Below are 19,565 nucleotides of genomic sequence, written 5' to 3' on the forward strand. Positions count from 1 at the left end.
GGGGGGGGGGGGGATCCAATACAGATATTTTGACCTTCTGTGAGGCCCCCGATAGTCAGGAGTTACGTCAGGAAGGGTAGAATAGAGATGGGTCAGTCAGTTAAGGGGCTCTTTTCTGTTAGAATAATAGTTGGTTTGTCAGTTTTGTTAGTGGGCCTGGTGTTTTCTATTTATTTAGGAAAAAGGGGTCTCTGTATGGGCGTGTGATAATTTTGTGGTAAACTTTGGTAAGGAAGAGTGTAGTCCTCTCAAATCAACCGACGATCGTTGTATGCACTTTCGGTTTCTCATATTTTGAAATAGACTTGCTTCCTAAGAAAGATAGCTTACACCTTCATTTGATTCATTTGATGGATTCGCAAGATTGAAAAAGAAAAAAAGGAAGAAAGAAACTTATATTAAAGTAGTAAAAAATGGAAGAAGCACTTACAACCATTCCAAGCACTATAAAAAACTCTTTGAGAGAGATTAACTGCCCACGTATCTTGCTAGGGGAAGTTTCAGCAATGTACATTGGTGCTGCATGCATCGCCTAGAAGACAAAATACTGAAATTAAATGCTCTGAACACAGACAGGATGATCTTCTAAGAAAATTAATTAGAATTTCATAAGGTCAACAGTTAATTCTGCGGTACGGGATTCAAAAAATAAATGACAGAAATATCAATAGTTCATGTACATCAAAAAGCAATGCACGTATAATTTTTTTATCCTTGGGATCTTATCATCTTTATCAAAATATCTTTGGGTACGTTCATATTCATTTCATAGCACATAAATCATGTTTTGAAATATAGACAAAAGTAAAACATCGGCAGTAAAGAAAATAACATAAATTGCGTTACCAATCCAATTCCTATCCCAGATATGGTGCGCCCAATTACCAAAACAGCAAAGTTAGGAGCAAGTGCTGTTATGATAGCTCCGACGAGATACATTAAAGAGGAAAGAATCAGCTCCCTTCTTCTCCCTTTCATGCAAATTCGGCATTAAATTGATCAGGGAATGAAACAGATATATCATAATTACCATATACTGCTTCACATCTTATGATAACCAACCTAGAAAATCAGCAACGTTAAAAGCCAAGATAGAGCCAATCAAGGCACCATATAAGGAACCGCTAGTCTGCAAAATTCAGCTCTAAAACTCAAACCCACTACACTATTATTTATCCAGGAATATTAGCTCGTAATTTCAATTGCAAACTCACTACAAGGCCAACTTCTACAGAAGATAGGCGGTACCATGATATTCCACTGGATGATGCTGACTGCAAGGGAAGAAAACAGAAATAAACCAAGATAAGAATGAGAAGAAACTGAAGGAATTTTTTTTAGAAAAAGATGAACAGTTGCGTAACTCTGGATATGGAATTCTGGAAGAATAAATGATCTAACTGAGTTTTAATTGTTCTTCAATAACAATTTTCATTTCAAAACAATTCATGTCTTAAGAACAGTAGCCGGTGTTCTGAAGACATTTTCTTGATTCTTCTAGGCACCATTCTATTTGTCTCTACCAATTTAAATTACTTTTAATCTAGCCAAGTACGAGTCAACAAAATTTATCTCATAAATCTTCGTGGAATGATGCGCTTTTACACTACAAATCGTTAGCCACATGTACTTGCATATTTGTACATTCCCACAACAATCACTTTTGACTGAAGGCCACAAAAAAGGAGAGAAAATCAAACGTCTTAGAAAATTCAAAATCATATTCTTTCAACCCTACACATAATGAGAAAAATAACCAAACGTAACACTATTCGGAATCTCCAAAATAAACTTAATTAATGACAATATAATTTGCGATCAAGCATCAATTTTATGAGGTGAAGCACAAATGTTTTTTTGCATTAGGTTTTACGGCATTCATAAACTTGCAGTTGGAGCACAACAAATAGGATGCTTTTTATAGCATGACAAAAACTATACCTGTAAGCAAATTGTTGCACAAGATGTTGCACCAATATCATAGCCATAAAGTAGTCCTCCAAGAGCAGGAAATAGAAATCTGAAATTATAGATAAGAAACCCCACATGAAGTGTAATTTTCATTTGGTTTCTTTACTAGTGATTGTTAGACGAACACGACTCTCCACAATGGTATGATATTGTCCACTTTGAGCATAAGCTCTCATGGCTTTGCTTTGGGCTTCCCCAAAAGGGAGTTAGTATTCTTCACTTATAAACCCATGATCACACCCTAAATTAGTCAATGTGGGACTTCCATCATCCAACACCTCCCCTCGAACAAAGTGCACCTCCCCTTAATCGAGGCTCGACTCCTTTGGAGTCTTAGTCATTTTTTACTGCCTTCGAGGAGGGGTTTGGCTCCTTTTTCTTTAAGAGTTCTTTGTTCGATATTTGAGGATTTGAGGATTTACCAATCTATTGGCACGACTAGGTTTAGGGCATGGCTCTGATACCATTTTAGACGATCACGACTCTCCACAATGGTATGATATTGTCCACTTTGAGCATAAGCTCTCATGGCTTTGCTTTGGGCTTCCCCAAAAGGCCTCACCCCAATGGAGTTAGTATTCTTCACTTATAAACCCATGATCACACCCTAAATTAGTCAATGTGGGACTTCCATCATCCAACAGTAATAACACCATGGTTCATTGCATCTTTTAGATGGGAAACGATAATTTCATTAGAATGAGAAAGTACAAATATAGAGATCACGCGGAAAAAGGTATCATTATTTTTTTGAAAAATAATGTTTCCAAAAATATCAAAACCTATTCTGCAATTCTATCAATCATTTCCATTTTGATAGACATGCATACAAACATGTTCTAAAACAAATTTCCTAACGACAAAACCTACAATATTACAGATATCATCAATGTCTTTATGTCCGTGAAATGTCAGCAATATAAATGAAAGTGGTTGAAGATACTTTGAAATGCTTGTGTTAGAGACTGGATGTTTTACATTAAATGAACAAGAATATGCTTAGCCAAATTCACATGCATCAGGGTATCAACGAACAAGTTAGAGGCTCAAAAATCATTTATATCCTTTTCTAGTACCCATAGGCCTTAGAATTCTTGTAAAACCTATGGAGGGCACGAAGTAGAAAGTTTGTTATTTCAGCGTCTGACAGATATCTCAATTCATGGAGTCTATTGAGTATAAGTCATAGAATTTGAAACGAATACACAGAAATGTGCTCCAATTGCTTATGCATTGCACAATTTGATCATTCCAACTCATTAAGTTAACTAATAAATAGTTGAGGCTTATAAATTTCATTTTCTTAGTCAACTAGAAATATAACAAGTATGGGTGGAACAGAAGGTTGATATTCGAGAAGCTAGTAATGGCAACTCCACTAGAGACAGAAAGTATACGAACAAAATGAAAAGAGGAAAAAAAAAATTACCCAAGAGACTTACGGTAATATTGCAGCTGTGGCAGAATAATTCTCCGAGTTCTTAAATTCAACAGAAACTAAAGGTTCCTCGACGTCATCAATCTCACCAGACGATTGTCCTACCTGGAAGAAAGCAGTGTTATTTACAAACTCCATGGAAAATAACTGAGAAAGAACAACGTAAATCATTGGTATCAAAGACACAAAAATTTGTATCGTTGCCGCTTATGTTAATTCTAGATTTCAACACTTCGCTGAATCCTAGCTCTGTGAACTGAAGAATAGACTCGATAGTGGGAATGTATGCAAGGCTGTGAAAGATTACACGGCACAAGACAACAAAAGATGCTTAGTTCTTGCCTTGTTTATATGACATGGCAAGAAATATGATTAGTTCATTGACAGGGTATATTTCCTTTAGAACAAAGAACTCAATTATAGAGAAACTCCATGAGCTAATCTATTGGCACCAAACCATCTGATTCAATTATGAATTCACTTTACATTCTTTATCAGCCGATCCTCGCATCCCAAACGGAAGAAAACCAAAAAAAAAAAAAACCATTCATATTCAAGCGTCTAGCATTTTAATGTAAGCATCCATCTGCTCCGTGGAAGAAAACAAAGAAAACGACGAAAGTTCGTTCACGACCTTCTCCTAATTGAAAAACCATTACCTTACCCCAGTTCACGAATTCAAAATTCTACCTCCAACTTCCTACTCCGGCAAAAATTTTATAATGACTTTCATACTTTCCAGTCAACCAAACTGACCACGATAGCACTGAGCTTAATTCAACAACAACAAGAAAAAAAGTCAATGAACCATAAACTCAGGTGAAGTAGGAGTAAGAAACCTTTCCAAAGGAAGAAAGAGCTGGCTGCTGATGATCGGATGCCATTGCTCCACTTCAGCTCCTGAGCAGCGAAACAGCTACTCGCAATTCACATCCAACAAAGAAGATCGATTGAATTCGAGAACAATTAATGAAAAGGATATGAACAATCGAGATGGAGGGAAAGAAAATCTTGCGAACACTAGAAGAACACACCAGCGAATGTGAAGCAACTCGCGGGTAATAAAGAATGCAGTTCTAAATTTTCGTTTTTTTTTTTTTTCGTTTTAAATGCGAATTTATAATTATTAATGTATATATAATTTCCATCGCTTGGTTGGTCTAGCGTGGTGGTTGATTATTGTTCGTAAATAAAATAATAATAATAATAATATATTGAATTATCATAATTCGAGTATGGCCCACCCGATATTCTTTTATTTCAAAATTTGCCCAAACTATTACCAAAAAGGCAATACATCACTCGGAAAATAAATAAATAAAAGTGTAGGGACTAATTTCAACGTTCAACTTAAGCGAATTACATGAAAATAAAATTAAAAGTTAGGGGCATAATTGCAATATTTAATAAAGTATGTGGGCTAATTAATCAAATAAAAAATTTAGGAGGTGCTTTTGGCAAGCTTTGCAATTTAAGGATGGTTTTACTATTTTTTTTTCTCCTTTTAAAAATTATGTATTAAATAACAAATTTATTTATTTTCACTCGTTCTCGATGATATGATCATCGACCAACTAGTTCGATATTATTTTGTAGAGTGGGTGTGACGATCTTTGATAATTGTGATTACGGTTCAGGTCAAAATTACGATAGAGGAAGAAACGAATACTCGTATTTTTGTGGTTATGTACTATTTAAATTTTCGTAAAAATATTTTTTAAAATTGACCGTGCTCGTATATTTTGTGGTTACGAACTAAATTGATGGTTTAAAAAAAAAAAATTATTTTGTCGATGAACAAAATTCACAATTAAAAATGTCTTATTCTCTCGTAAAAAGAAAACAAGTCTACGTATGTGAGATTTATAAGGATGTAAAAACCTCTTTTAGTAGACACGTTTTAAAATTATGAGGTTGACAGCGATATATAACGGGTCAAAGTGGACAATATATGTTAGTAGAAGGGATGAATTACGAGATCTCACATTGATTGGAGAGAAGAAAAAACAACATTTCTTATAAGGTCGTAGAAACCTCTTCGTAGGAAATGCGTCCTAAAACTATGAGGCTGATGATGATACGTAATAGACCTAATCGAACAATATCTACTATCAGTTACCGTGTGAAGACAAATTATCAGTAAAAAATAATAGATCTACCGTTTCACGTGAAAAAAGACACGTTAAATATACGATTTATATTATATTTACATACGAGTAATTGAAATGTGAAAATATTTATTAGAAACCTTCGTAATTCGAGACATATTTGGGGGATGACGTGATCGACAACTCGTGTTTAAGATAATAATGATGAGAATAATTATTAATAATTCACACAGATGTTCGTTAAAAAACCGATTATTTGTACTGAACTGTCATGCATTGCTTGGCATCAATAAAAATTAATTATTAGATAATCGACAGATAAAGTGACGTCTTCCTAACAAAATTTATGGCCATGCATGTGAGCTTATTAATTCACCAAATAGACCATTTTAGATAATTATTAGGTAATAAGTATTTATTATTGAGATAAAATCTTATATTTACAGTGTTATTTACTCGAATAATTAGATTAAAGGTGCGATATTTTATAATTTAAAATTTAAAATATTAGTGAATTTACATCTCGAACAATTCGTAATTACTGTCTATATATCCCGTTTATAAAGCATTCGTAGTTAAGCGGACCATTATTTACAAAAGCAAAGCTTCTAATTACGAGAAATCAAGACGTTCGAAAAAAAAACTAGTTATCAACCCAAAATAAAAATGAAAAATATATATACGTGTGAATTTTGTTTTTTAATTTAAGTAACGCCTTTACTTTATTAAATACGCTAAATTAATAAAAATATTCATATTTCAACAATATCATTTAAAAAAAATCTAAAAATACGTTTAAACTCTAGAAAATATATTTAACCCGTTTTGGATAAAAAACCGTTAAAAAAAATATAAACTTTCAAAATGGTTTAAAAAATATATTTTAAGTTTATTAAAAAATACCTTTAAATTTTTAATGTTTTATTAATGCTCTTAACAAAAAAAATTTAAAACTTAAAAGAATACCTTAATTTTTTAAGAAAAATTAAAAAAAAAATGTTTTATAATTAAAAAATATTTTTGACTAGTAACACGTTTCAAGAGTAGTATTAAAAAGTTTGGAGATAATGTAGATAAATAATTTTCATTCATATATTAACAATAAATTTTTAATATAATTCTAATTATAAGAGTATTTTTAATTTTTTTTTTAAATTAAACTTTTTTATTTTTATTTTTTGTTTCTTTTAAATTTTTTGAAACTATTAAAAGTTCAAAACTATTTATTTTAAAATTTCCATAATAAAAATTTAGATTTTTTTTTTGAAAGATTAAGATTATTATTAAAAGATTTGAAAGTTTATAAATATCTAGAAATCATTTAGAATATTAGAAAAATAATTTTTAAAATATTGGATAGAAAATTAGCCAAATATATAGTAATAAGATATTTGGACGAAGATTTAAAACAAAAAGATTTTTCTAATTTAATGTTAATTTTAAAATATTTATAAAATATTGCAAGATTATCTTTTACTATTTACCCCCAAATTATAAGTTGTTGGATTGACTCCACGAGCATACGTGGCCGATTTTGATTGGATAAAACAATGTCATTGGAGAATTCATCCGAAAAAGTCTTTGAAAGAGGAGCCCTAACTTTGAATTCCATCTTGGTTCTGCATCAGCTTTCATGATTCTGCAATTTTTCGTGTTCGTCTCATCTTCATCGACCTCCAACTGGATTGCCGCCTAGATCTACCCGGGCATAGATAGCCATAGTCGCCGATCAAACAGGCAAGATTTCAATTCGAAAAACAACTTTTTTTTTGTTGATGTTTGTGGATTTGCTCGGTCAATTGGGTTGTAACACCAAGATTACGGGTTTCTGGTTTACCAAGTTTAGTCAGACCATGTTGCAAATACATTACATTGTCCGCGTCGAGACAGAACAAATGTTAGCGCTGGAAAAATTGTAGGAAAATGCCTCTCCCGGCTGGTGTTATTGAATGTAGGGATGGTATTGATGAACTCAACATAGATCATAGGGAATTAATTCACTTCCGCAAACCTTAGGATGATTAATCTCAGTCGAATTTGCATGCATTTGTCGCGTGGATAAGACAAAACAGCGTGTATTTTGCCTGATTTTCTAATGATCAGTGCTTTTGGGCTTTGAGTGGGAATTGGGACCTGGAACTTTTTGGCATTATGTAAACGGAGGGAACCGGGTTGCTAAAATGGGTACATCTCATTCGTAAAGCTTCCTATATTTTATAGTTAAACTCATAGAGCTTTGACCTAGAGCTTGGGTTGGCCTCCATCTCCCTTTTTATTGGCCATCTTTTGGAAAATTCGATGGTGTATTAGAAATCTGAACATCTTAATTTATTAACTTCACATTGCCAAATCAATTATAATTCTCTTTTTGGGGAACCTAAGGGAGCCTTTGAAGCATTTAAAATTGAATTTTTCCCTCAAGCTACGAGGATCTCCCAGGAAGCATTGCATAAATATGCACACGATATGGGGGATGCAGAGGTCTCAAGTTCACTTATCTTCAATAATCTAGAAAGAGATTACATGAAGAGTTATCAAATATTGGAATTAAGCATAAAATGGACGTCACTCTAGTTTTTAGACCAGGACGTCCATGAGAAACCAGAAAATGAAGTTTCCTATAGAAGATCTTCATCATTGAAAATTCCCCTATTTCCCCCAGCCAACCCGGAAAAGCTCGGATTGCTTGGACAAGGAAAATCCTCACATTCATGAAAGGCTTTTTATGCATTACTTCTTAATTTAAATGTCGTCCATACAGATAATCAATTTACTATAAAGATAGGCAACAATGATATTTTAGCATCGATATGTTGTTTCATTTGGCTGACATTTCTAATTCTCACATGGCAGTGCAGTAGAGAATGATGAAGCTGCAAACATATGCGGGAATTAGTTTCATTGCAACTATAGTGGTGATATATCATGCCTTTAACAGTAGAGGCCAGTTCTACCCAGCGTTGGTCTATTTATCAACTTCCAAGATCAATCTAGTGCTTCTTCTCAACATGGGTTTAGTCCTCATGTGCATTTTGTGGCAGCTAACCAAAAAAATATTTCTTGGTTCTCTCCGAGAAGCAGAGGTTGAGAGGCTCAATGAGCAATCGTGGAAGGAATTGATGGAAATCCTCTTTGCCATCACTATCTTTCGGCAAGATTTTTCTGTTGCATTCCTTGCTATGGTTACGGCTTTGTTGTTGATCAAAGCTTTGCATTGGTTGGCTCAGAAGAGGGTTGAATACATGGAAACCACTCCATCGGTGCCGTTGTTGTCTCATATCCGGATTGTTTCTTTCTTGGGTTTTCTCTTTGTTCTAGATAGTCTGTTTTTGTATAATTCGATAGGTTCTCTGATACAGACAAGGAAGGCTTCAGTTTCCCTCTTCTTTTCATTTGAGTAAGTTGGCAATTTCAACCGTATGGTATATAACTTGCATCTGTCTTTGTACAAGCATAAACTATGATGTTTTGTGGTTAGAATGTCAAATATTTCAAGGCCATGTTAGAAGAACTAACAAATTATTTTTAAATTGGATATTTAATATCGTATATAGAGAATTCATGACTACTGTCTTTTTGTTTTTTTCTTGCTGGAGTTAGATCTTTTAAATATCCTATGATGTTTGTTTCTGGATCTCTGAGGATATTTTGTCATCATTAAATAAAGTCAAGGACTTGCTTTTCAGGTATATGATTCTTGCGACAACAGCCGTGTCAACATTTGTGAAATATATTTTCTATGTCAGTGATGTGCTCATGGAGGGACAATGGGAAAAAAAGCCTGTCTATACATTCTACTTGGAGCTTATCCGAGACTTGCTTCACTTGTCGATGTACTTGTGTTTCTTTCTTGTGATTTTCATGTAAGTAATCAAGCTACATTTCCTAAGCCTATCTCATTTGTGTGAATTGGAAGTTTGAATTAATCCCTTTCTGTAAAGATTTACTCATATTGCTTAAGCCCAAATGTCAAAGTAGGAGGATGCTGGTTTTTCTCAAAGAATATTATGCAAACTATAATAATCATGTGGTAACTGGGATTTGTGCCCTTAATATTGGCTGTCAGATTTTACTTTCATGTTAATTATGAGAGATGGCTCACAGGAGTGTCTTATGACTGACATGGTATTTGTTGATTGTTTTGATATCCTTTACATCCTTATTATTTTCAATCTGTTGTTCTTATTTCCCTTTTAGATAGAAAGAGGCAGAGCTTTCTGCTTTCATGCACACATTGCCACTAGAAAAAAGATGCTTTTGATTGTAGTCTTACGAATTGTTTTTTTTTGGAGTTTTTTGGATAAGAGCTCTGTGGTCATGATTTCATTGATAGACTGTAAACACAGAAAGATATTCATTTCACTAACACGGTTCCGTTTTGGACTTTCAACTATCTGTTCTCTCCTTTCTACTATATTGAATGCCAACTGCTTAACACATTTAACGATATAAGGAGGTTAAATGAAGCTCCAGATTAAGTGTATTATGCAAATTTCTTGACTTAAATATGCTGGTATTTAATATACGTTTAATAGTTTAAAATGCACGGTTTTATATCCTCTATTATTCTATCTTCACTGTATTTGCTCTTTATTAACTTCATTCTCTTTTCTCATTTTAATAATGCTGAGTTTGCTCTTGTAGGACATATGGCGTGCCTTTGCACTTGATCCGTGAGCTCTATGAGATCTTTAGGAATTTTAGGATTCGTATTGCAGATTACATTCGGTATAGAAAGATTACTTCAAACATGAATGATCGTTTTCCAGATGCAACACCTGAAGAACTCAATTCGTGCGTCTAAGCTTGGTCAACTTATTATGTCTATTATGTTTCCAATATTTATATTTCAGCTACTAAAATTCATTTTACGGAATTGCAGAAGTGATGCAACATGCATTATTTGTCGTGAAGAGATGACAGTTGCAAAGAAACTAGTATGTGGACATCTTTTTCATGTCCATTGCCTCCGGTCCTGGTTGGAGCGACAACATACTTGTCCCACTTGCAGAGCCCTTGTTGTACCACCTGAAGGTTCAAGCACAGCAGGAGGTCATCAGGGATTGCAGTCTGATGCTAACCTACAAGGTAATTGTGAAGAATTTAGTTTAATTTACTGCTTGGCTAAAAGATCTTAGATCTTGTGCAATTTTTAATTTGATAAATTTGTTCAATCTCTTCAATCACCATGAATTGACCAAGCCTTTCAATATGTACTTGGAGGGAATAGACTCAAGTCATGGTGGCCACCAACCTAAGTTTTAATGCTCACCAGTTTCTTAGGAAACCGAAGGTAGTAGGTCAGACTATTGTCTCGTGAGATTAGTCAGTTAGTGTGTGCAAGTTGGTTTGGACAATCGGGATATCAAAAAAAAAAAAAAAAAAAACTGATCTCTTCCATTTATATATTTCATCTAGTGATGGATTTGTTTGGAATCTTTCGTTTTCCTCAAAATTTCAACTAAGGAAGAAAAGCATGAAAGATCTGGAAGACACTTTTTCTTGAAGTATCAAAGCTAAAAGAGTACTCTTTGTTATTGCTTATGTTACATTCAGATACCTAGAGACATATCTGTCCCATCTGCCACGTCACCTACAAATTAGATAGTGCACAAATTTTCTGGTATTTTACTTGTACAGTGCTTCCCTGCATCTCAAATCTCTTAACGAGTGGTGCTTTTTATACAGCATCCACAACCCAATTTGGTTCAACGGTTCAAAACTATTAAATAATCCGGGTCATTAAGTAACAATGCAAAAATGAGCCATCAGTATTTGCAAGTCTTCTCTATACGTAGTATATACCTCACCATCAGGGTGAAAGAGTTGAAGTTTTGGTCTCTCACAATTCATTTCATGGGTGTTGAATTTCTTTCTTCTCTCATCTTTTTTCTTATTTTTTTTTGAATTCATGCATTATATTCGTGCTTGTTTTTATTAAGAGACTGTCCTTAAAGCTATCAAATATTCTATATATTTTTGTGTCCTAGCAATTCAAACTCGTCTAAAGGAAGTAGTTTGATTCTAGGAATGTCTACGAATTTAAGCACATCTCTTTGAGAACAGATGATCATTCTCGAACTAGACCTCTGGTTCTCTGTAAAAATTGGGTGCTTCATTTTATCTTTTCTTGTTTTGTTTTTAATTTTCTTATTGTCAGAAATGCTGTGGGTGTATTTCCAAGTTTTCCATTGAAATTCTGAAAAGCCTTTTCTCCACCTAAATCACTGTTTGGAGTCTTTTACTCGATCTCATTGCTTTGGATTAACTGCATTAACTGCATTAACTGCTTGATTGTTTGGTGCATGCCAGTAGAGCATTCTTTTCAGTGTATCTGCTTTCTTTGATAGAAGTTTTGGATGCGAATTATGGAACTGTTGGTTTCATTTAATTATTTTTTCAATATGGTAGTCTACCAGGCTGAAACTTGGATGTAATGACTGACCATTCTGTTGGAAACAGGAACAGGAACCACAAGTTCGTCTGCACAAGGTTCGGGTGGTACAAGTGCTGCGGGTGATAGTTTGGGTCATCATCAGGCTAGAGTCCAGGCTGCTGCTGCTGCTGCTTCAATATATGAGAAATCTTATGTTTATCCTTTTGGGAACACATTAGCATGGTATAGCTTTTTATTGCAAAATATGTGGTCCCTGTCTAATTCTCCTTTTTTTGGTCTTGAAAATTTACTTCAATATTAAGGCCATTTCTCCCCTTGTATATAACAGCCCTCCACCCCAAAGAGAGAGAAAAGAGTATGACATATATATATTATATAATTTATATTTTGTTTAATTTTATTTATTTCTAGGTCTCCTGGATATGCAGTAATTCCTCAGGTTCAAAGACCTTTGCTTGACTCCAACAATGTAGAACCGATTGGAGAACAAGCTCCCAATGAACAAGCACAATATTTTCCATTTACAGGCGGCCCTGCAAACCTGTCCTTTACTCAAATCCCCCAAAATCTTTTTATTCCTTTTCAGCCACGAGAGGGCACTGTAAACAATACGGATGGATTGGGCAGTAGTCAAAATATATCAGGCTCACAGCTTGAATCTCAAGAAAGATTTCTTCAACAACAGATTGAGGTATAATATTTAATTATAGCACGAACATTACCTGGTGAACTGTCTTGTTTAGTTAGTGTAGGTTCAGTTTTGGCTCTTGTTGCTGGACCCTTGTATATTCTTTAGCTCAAGGTGAGGTGATTCAATTAGAGGCTGAGAGGAGCTTGCTTGTATTTTGAAGGAAGAAATAAATAGTTTATCTTGTTTTTAGATCTTTCATTGAGAAAGCGTAAAGTTCTTCACACTGCTTCCAAACAACTCTATATTTTATAGAAACTCGAGGGTAGATAGAAGTGAAGAGGAGTCATAAAATCAAATTGTTAACAAGGAGTATGTGATAAGTGAAGGATATATACCCCGTAAAGAAATAAATTTGTATTTATTGAATTCCATTCACACTAATTTGACCGAGGCTGAGGGTCTTTCTTTAGGAGAGTCCACTTTTTTTTGGCTGAATGACCACTTCCTCTAATATGCAAATTTTCATTTTTGCCAACAGATCCTACAAGATCAGCTGCAACTTCTCCGTAAACTGAAAGTCGAGGAAAGCTCAATAGCAGGCGAGGCAGACAAGAAAGGGAAAAGCATAGCATCATCGTCGCAGTCATCATCTTCATCAGTTTCTGATTCTCATCCACACGGAGAAACGGAAAGGACGGTGGGATAAGAGAAATGTGCATAATTACAATGTGTAATAATACAAGAATAGAGATTCAGAATGACAGAGATATCTCTTGTTCTTGTATTCGGAAGATGTACTTGGTAAATTTTTAGAAGCAGTCTTCTTCCCATTTGCATAGCCGCGTTGGTTAGTTGGTTGTAAATGGTGGATTTGAGGCGTCCTTTTTGAAGCAATTATGCGACGGTCAAAAAGGAATGTTGAAAATTCTTTTTAGCAAGAGAAGAAGAGAGATTACATTCAAAGATGTTTGGTTGCTATTTTCGTAGTCTAAAAGATGCTTTTTGAAAAGCACTTAAATTCACATGCGCATGAGTTAAAAAGCATTGATTGTTTGGAAGTGGACATTTAGAAAAAAATAAAAAATAGCTTTGACAAGGTCTTACAGATAGTGCTATATGCTAATCTTGTTTTCTATGGTTCATACACAGCCATCCCCATTGACTCAAGAGTATCTTTTGAGTATCAAATGGGTTCTTAAAGTAAAAACATTATCTCAACAGGTTAAAAATGGTGTTGGGTTTATGATTGTTGTGGCTATGTATTTTTTTTTTTAGTTGAATTTTGGATGCTTTGATAATTAAGCATTTTTGTGTTCTTGGTTGAATCTCTATTTTGGAGTTGGACTATTTGATTTCAAGAAAAGAAGTGAAGGAAGAAGAACAAAGACCAAAGCAAATCAACGACTTTTCTTCTTCCGTTTTAATTCAACCCCCATCCCAATTTCCTGTGCAATTTCTTCTTCTCATTCCATGGAAGCCTGCAAGCTCTGCAACTGGTCAATTTTTTCGCTTCTTCTTCTTCTTCTTCTTCGTCCATAACATTTTCTTCAATTCCTTACTTCGAGTCTCCTCGACCCTGTTGCAGTCAACGGGGCTCCTTCACGTTTTGAGCAGTTTCCTCGAAGGTTCCCACAGAATCTGGAGCTCCGATTCGAGGATTCTATTGAGCTTTGACCTCTTGGCGCTCCTCCTCCGAAATCCCTCTGCTCACTATGTCGGATTGTTTCGAGTGTAAACTTTAGTGCGGGATTTTGGTTTGCGTTATGTCGGTGATGTTGCGTTCTTCGTCTTCTCTGTGGATAATTTTGGTGCTCCGGTTTGTTTCGCTGCTCTCTGCTAATCCTGAAGGTATTTGCTTATTGAATTTCTTGTTCTTATCCGCGTCGCTAATCCGTTCTTCTTTGGGTTTTGTTTCTGTTTTCCGATTTGATTCCGTTGACAAAATGAGAATACGAATGCGACCATCTGTGTTGTTCCACATGTTTGATCGCCGGAAAATCTGATATATAGATTACGATGCTTCGAATTATTTAGCTATCTAGGTTTATAGTTCAAACGAAGCATCTCTAGTACAGGCTGCCCATGTGATTACATTTTGGGATAGCATTGTACCGTTTGGAATAAGAATCATGGTTTTGTACTTTGCTGGAGATTTTGCAAATTTATTGACTGAGCTTTAGCCATATTGAAATTTAATCGAACTCGAAGATTTGTTTGGTTTCAGACTGTGATAATCTTCAAGCCTTCTGATGATTGCACGTTACTGTTCCTAGTTTGTATTGAATACGTTAACTGCTCGCTGCTCTTTGTGGATGCTCGTTTCTTGGACTAATTATTGCGTACTTTATGGGGGCAGGCGATGCTTTGTATGCATTGAAGTCGAATTTACAAGATCCCAACAGCGTATTGCAGAGTTGGGATCCAACACTTGTTAATCCCTGCACTTGGTTTCATGTCACCTGTGACAACGCGAATACTGTCATTCGAGTGTAAGCTTCTATGTCTACTAGGAGCTTGGAACAAATGTTGCTTTTGGAAATTATTATTATGATTGCTGGCCCCTCAATCTTTTCCTTCTTATTTGTCCAGTGATCTTGGAAATGCAAATCTATCTGGTACATTAGTTCCACAACTTGGTCAGCTTCCGAGTTTACAGTATCTGTGAGTGTTCACCGATTTGTGGCTACACCAATCTCTTTTTTTTTATCTTTGATTGTGCACTTTCATTATCTCTCTCTCTCTCTCTCTTCCCAGTCGAGTTGTCGTAGTTCAAGGAATTTATAGATCAAGCTTACTAGTTTTGTTTTTGACTGATCAAGGTTATATTTTCATCTAGTTTCTTACCAAATTTCATGAATTACGTTTCTTCTCAATGTTACACATCTTAGTCTTTATTCCTTTATACAGTCATCAAGGATTGCAGATTAGAAAGAAACAATAAACTCAAAGATCCAATTGACTGGATATGCTTAAAAAGTAAGAGTGAGGGAATGCAATTTATCTATGATAATTATCTTAGTTGCAAATAACATGAACTGATCTGATATGATAATTATCTTAGTTGAAAATAACATGAACTGATATGAACTGATATGATAATTATCTTAGTTGCAAATAACATGAACTGATATGATATGATAATTATCTTAGTTGCAAATAACATGAACTGATATGATATGACAGGGAACTCTATAGTAACAATATTAGTGGAGGAATTCCGGAGGAGCTTGGGGATTTGACAAACTTGGTGAGCTTGGATCTTTACTTGAACAATTTAACTGGTCACATACCCGTCACACTTGGCCAGCTTGATAATCTGCGTTTCCTGTATGGTTACACATCCTTAAACTTTCCCTCCTTTTGTAAACTTCTTTAGCATCTGATTTATATTTTCCTTTTCCTTTTCTTCCATGCTTTTGCTGCATGGTTGGTTTGTTTGATGTACTTTTTTGAGAATGGATTTTTGTTTTGTTTATTTTTGTTTCAGTTTTTTAGTAATTTGATTTAATTTGAAAAAGAAAAGAAAAAGAAAAAAGAAAACGCAAGACATCAGTTAACTTTTGTGTCATTTTGGTAGTAATTTATGTGAGCTCTGAAAGTATGCATAATAGAAAACTGCAAGTTTTAATCAATGGCTCTAGTAAATAATTCACTGATGACATCTTATTTGGAGTAAAAGGATGGATGAGATAGGATTTCGTTCCTTTAAACCACTAGTAGTTTTTACTTTTCTAATAGATTTTCCAATGAGAAGGAACAGGAACGAATAAGAAGGATGTGTTGGTTACGAAACTATCTACCCGTTTCTTCATTTTAAACGAGAAACCTGGCTTGAAGAACTTCATCCACAAAACACTGATCAACTTTATCAAAAGCCTTATAAATCCTCTTTTACCACCCAACACTATTTCTTTTTGCATTTTTCCTTTTTTATTAGTAGGATTTTCATAAGTCATAGGCGAAACTAATCGTTTGGGGGTAAGGCACTAATGCCTTTAGCGTTCTAATAAGGGCACAATAAAGTAAAGAGTTTTTTGCCACTCAATCCTGAACTTTCTTTTCTCCTTATTTTTTAAATAAGGCTTGTGCTAGATGCTTACATATGTTGGCTTCCATATAATCAAGTAGAGTAAATAAAGACCCACCCTTTGTGTTAGTTAGAATTAGTTCCTTGGACACTTGGACGTTGGCTCATGCCAACCATAGACTATTAAGGATCAGATTTGCACATATTCTATGTTATAGCTGGAAACTTATTTAGCTTCCTTTATGGGAGATCAAACAAAGCTCGATTAATTTTCTGCAAAACTAGAAAGGAAAACATACCTAACAAGGAACTAGGCTGGAAAATTGGAAATGGAATTTTTTGGAGGGAGGTCAAACAAACTCAATTACTCCCAAATGGCTTTTGTTGGAGGGAGGCAAATGCTATCCTTATTGTTGCTGAAGCAACAGATGATTACACTCTAGACAGAAAAGGGGCTTCATTACTTTAAAAAGCCTATGATAAGGTGGATCAGGCTACCTTAACCACATCTTGCAGCTTAAAGGGTTTGGGGATAGATGGAGGAGGTGGATTAGGGGTTTCTAGGCAAATTCCAACTTCTCTATCATGATAAATGGCAGGCCGCGAGGAAAATTCTGAGCTTTAAGAGGCATTAGACAGAGAGGCCCTCTCTTCCCCATTTTTATCCGTGTTGGGGTTTAGGAGGTGGTTAGGATTCCTTTTCCGAACTTTATTATTTGTGCTTAGGCCTTCCAAGCAAAGAGACCAGAGAAAGAATCAAGATTGTGGTATTATTTACCTTCACCTTTACTGCATGCTTAATATATATATTTGTTTACATCCAATCAAAGATGTCTATAACAGCTCTGCTGTCGTCTTCGAAGTTACTTTTATCACAAAGTCATTGGAAGGACAGTTCTCTTGATGCTTTCCTATTGAGAATGAGAAAAGGAGGGCTTTGTACCAGTTTACAACGGAAAAACTAACGTTAAATACTTTCAGACATATGAAGCTGTTTTGCATGTCCGTGCATTCCCAAAGCTGAACTACTGCTTTATAATTTATATTTCATCATGTCATCCTTATTCAATTCATACCCACCTTGATTCTTTGATTTTTTTTCCCGTTCTTTTGTTATATTTCTGTGCTTTTTTTTTGAACTCCCTCTTAAGTGGATCTCTTACATGGTTTTCTTCTTCATATATGAAATAGGCGTCTTAACAACAACAGCTTGACAGGAACTATTCCAATGTCATTAACCACTGTTAAATCCTTGCAAGTCCTGTGAGTGTTGTGCTTTTTAATATTATTCCAAGGGACCAGTTATTCTTTCTCTTTTCTGTCATTTTCATTTCCTTTTCTGTTTTAAGTAACATTATCATTCAATTGTACTTCAGGGATCTTTCATATAATCACCTAACTGGAGATATTCCGATCAATGGTTCTTTTTCTCTTTTTACCCCTATCAGGTAATAAGCTTTATGTCTTTTATTTTCTTTCTTTCTTTCTTTATCATATAACAGAAGCCCATTAAGAGTTGCTGACCTTCCTTCTCTACGCAGCTTTGCTAATAATAATCTAAATGAGTCTGCCGTTCGTCCTCCACCATCTCCTTTACCTTCTTCACCAACCCCCACATCAGGTTTGTTATCATATAAGTCTCCCGCTATTACTTTTTCTTTTAATATTATTATTATTTAAAAAACATATTTCTCAATATGAACATGTTTTGCAATATATGTTGATTGTATTTGATGTTATAAATTATTTTTACTGATTTTCTTGTCTATTGAGTGTGTGTTCAAGTTAAGAGAGTTCCAAGCCTCTCGGAGGCTTAGAGGTCTTCAAATTGCCTCATTGACTTAGACACTTTTACTTCTATTTCCTATATTTTCTTGTGTTTGTTTGAATATGAAGCTGTTTGGAAAAAAAAATATTATTTCTCATATTTTCATTGTCTATTTACTATAATTTAATTTATAATGCATTGTAATAGTTTTCTTTTGAAAAAAATGTATGGAATATAAATGAATAATTATTTAAGAAAGAAGTAAAAACACATGAAAGCAGTAGATATATAAGTCCAGCTAGCTGTCCAGCCATTAGATAATGTGGTCTTTCTTCTATAACATAGCATACTTATGCCTGGTTCATTTATTTTGAAAACTCAATTATCTCCAGTATTCTTCTAGATGCCATTTAAAATACTAGACTGTTCAATTAGATATAGCCGACGTTAGATTGTTCAACTTTGGCATTTGAAGCAATGTTGATATGGATAAGCATGGTTAAAGAAGTTATTTTGGTACTATGGTTGAACAGACATCTCAATCATGTAATATGGAATATGGATTTGAAGGAGTATCATGTTATATGGATTTGAAGGAGTATGTTAAAAAAAAAATTGTTCAAATTACCTCAAGATGAACTCAAGTTGCAATTCATGCCACGTTAAAGAAGAATCAAGCTTCTTGGATGGTTACAATTTTTGGGTGGATGATAATCTAGTGATAAGGTGTTTCATTAATGTATTTTAAGACTTTTTTATTTATTTTAAGGTTACATTTAGTTGCTATATAGTTATAAAAGATGAGGTTATATAAAGCATGTATGTTGTCTTTTAAAGTAGACTTGAAAAATGCAGTAAAAAGCACAAATGCAAAGAGCTAAACTTCTTTGCAATTCTATGTAGTTTAGGTTGCATGAGTAGAATCATTCAAGCTTGACTTGATCAATCTTGCTTGTGGAGTGATTTGAATCTCAACAAGTGTTCTTGCCTTGAGATATTTAATCAACTGGGTAATCTAGGTCTTACTTTCCCTTGGATTGATTGCTTGTCGTTTTGAGGTTCTTGGATATTTAGATCTACTATTCGAATCTCAAACAAGTTTGTTATAAATGGTGGGTTTTGGCTTTTTTCTACTATTTTTCGTTTCCTTCTTGTTTTTTATGCATCTTCTAGATTATCAACAAAAAGTTCGTTTCTTGAAACAAAAAAAAAAAAAAAAAAAAAG

The 19,565-nt window shown here is 34.4% G+C and overlaps 3 protein-coding genes and 1 long non-coding RNA gene across 6 annotated transcripts in view; 3 read left to right on the forward strand and 1 right to left on the reverse strand.

Moving 5' to 3' along the window:
• LOC111447449 (D-xylose-proton symporter-like 2) overlaps positions 1 to 4,504 on the reverse strand; it is an 8,364-nt gene extending 3,860 nt beyond the window's left edge. The window contains exons 1-7 of the mRNA XM_023086620.1: positions 4,249 to 4,504; positions 3,414 to 3,514; positions 1,942 to 2,020; positions 1,215 to 1,274; positions 1,063 to 1,129; positions 847 to 971; positions 431 to 532 (exon numbers count right to left, since the gene is read on the reverse strand). Of these exons, the coding sequence (XP_022942388.1) occupies positions 431 to 532; positions 847 to 971; positions 1,063 to 1,129; positions 1,215 to 1,274; positions 1,942 to 2,020; positions 3,414 to 3,514; positions 4,249 to 4,293 (579 nt within the window). The 5' untranslated portion in view covers positions 4,294 to 4,504. The remainder of the gene's footprint in view (positions 1 to 430; positions 533 to 846; positions 972 to 1,062; positions 1,130 to 1,214; positions 1,275 to 1,941; positions 2,021 to 3,413; positions 3,515 to 4,248) is intronic.
• A 2,596-nt stretch (positions 4,505 to 7,100) lies between these two features.
• Positions 7,101 to 13,567, forward strand: LOC111447399 (ERAD-associated E3 ubiquitin-protein ligase HRD1B-like). Of its 2 annotated transcripts, none has more exons than XM_023086548.1 (8): positions 7,101 to 7,254; positions 8,376 to 8,914; positions 9,204 to 9,380; positions 10,162 to 10,311; positions 10,400 to 10,605; positions 11,980 to 12,136; positions 12,326 to 12,605; positions 13,084 to 13,567. In XM_023086548.1, exons 2-8 carry the CDS (start codon positions 8,382 to 8,384, stop codon positions 13,249 to 13,251), a joined length of 1,671 nt encoding a protein of 556 aa, XP_022942316.1. In that variant the 5' UTR covers positions 7,101 to 7,254; positions 8,376 to 8,381; the 3' UTR covers positions 13,252 to 13,567. The 2 variants fall into 2 exon arrangements, with proteins under 2 accessions (XP_022942316.1, XP_022942315.1); XM_023086547.1 differs by having other exon boundaries at positions 7,102 to 7,254; positions 8,371 to 8,914.
• On the forward strand, positions 10,612 to 10,904 carry LOC111447400. Its single transcript, XR_002711261.1, has 2 exons — positions 10,612 to 10,753; positions 10,823 to 10,904. It is a non-coding gene; the product is annotated as an uncharacterized LOC111447400 (long non-coding RNA).
• A 121-nt stretch (positions 13,568 to 13,688) lies between the features above and the next one.
• LOC111447398 (BRASSINOSTEROID INSENSITIVE 1-associated receptor kinase 1-like) overlaps positions 13,689 to 19,565 on the forward strand; it is an 8,736-nt gene continuing 2,859 nt past the window's right edge. The window contains exons 1-7 of one of the 2 annotated variants that reach the window (XM_023086545.1): positions 13,689 to 14,393; positions 14,902 to 15,034; positions 15,135 to 15,206; positions 15,729 to 15,872; positions 17,764 to 17,835; positions 17,949 to 18,020; positions 18,114 to 18,193. In XM_023086545.1, coding sequence (XP_022942313.1) covers positions 14,309 to 14,393; positions 14,902 to 15,034; positions 15,135 to 15,206; positions 15,729 to 15,872; positions 17,764 to 17,835; positions 17,949 to 18,020; positions 18,114 to 18,193 — 658 coding nt within the window. In that variant the 5' untranslated portion in view covers positions 13,689 to 14,308. The remainder of the gene's footprint in view (positions 14,394 to 14,901; positions 15,035 to 15,134; positions 15,207 to 15,728; positions 15,873 to 17,763; positions 17,836 to 17,948; positions 18,021 to 18,113; positions 18,194 to 19,565) is intronic. The other variant, XM_023086546.1, reaches the window with a different exon arrangement.

The sequence above is a fragment of the Cucurbita moschata genome, unplaced genomic scaffold, assembly GCF_002738365.1.
Source record: "Cucurbita moschata cultivar Rifu unplaced genomic scaffold, Cmos_1.0 Cmo_Scf00009, whole genome shotgun sequence".
Lineage (NCBI taxonomy): Eukaryota > Viridiplantae > Streptophyta > Magnoliopsida > Cucurbitales > Cucurbitaceae > Cucurbita > Cucurbita moschata.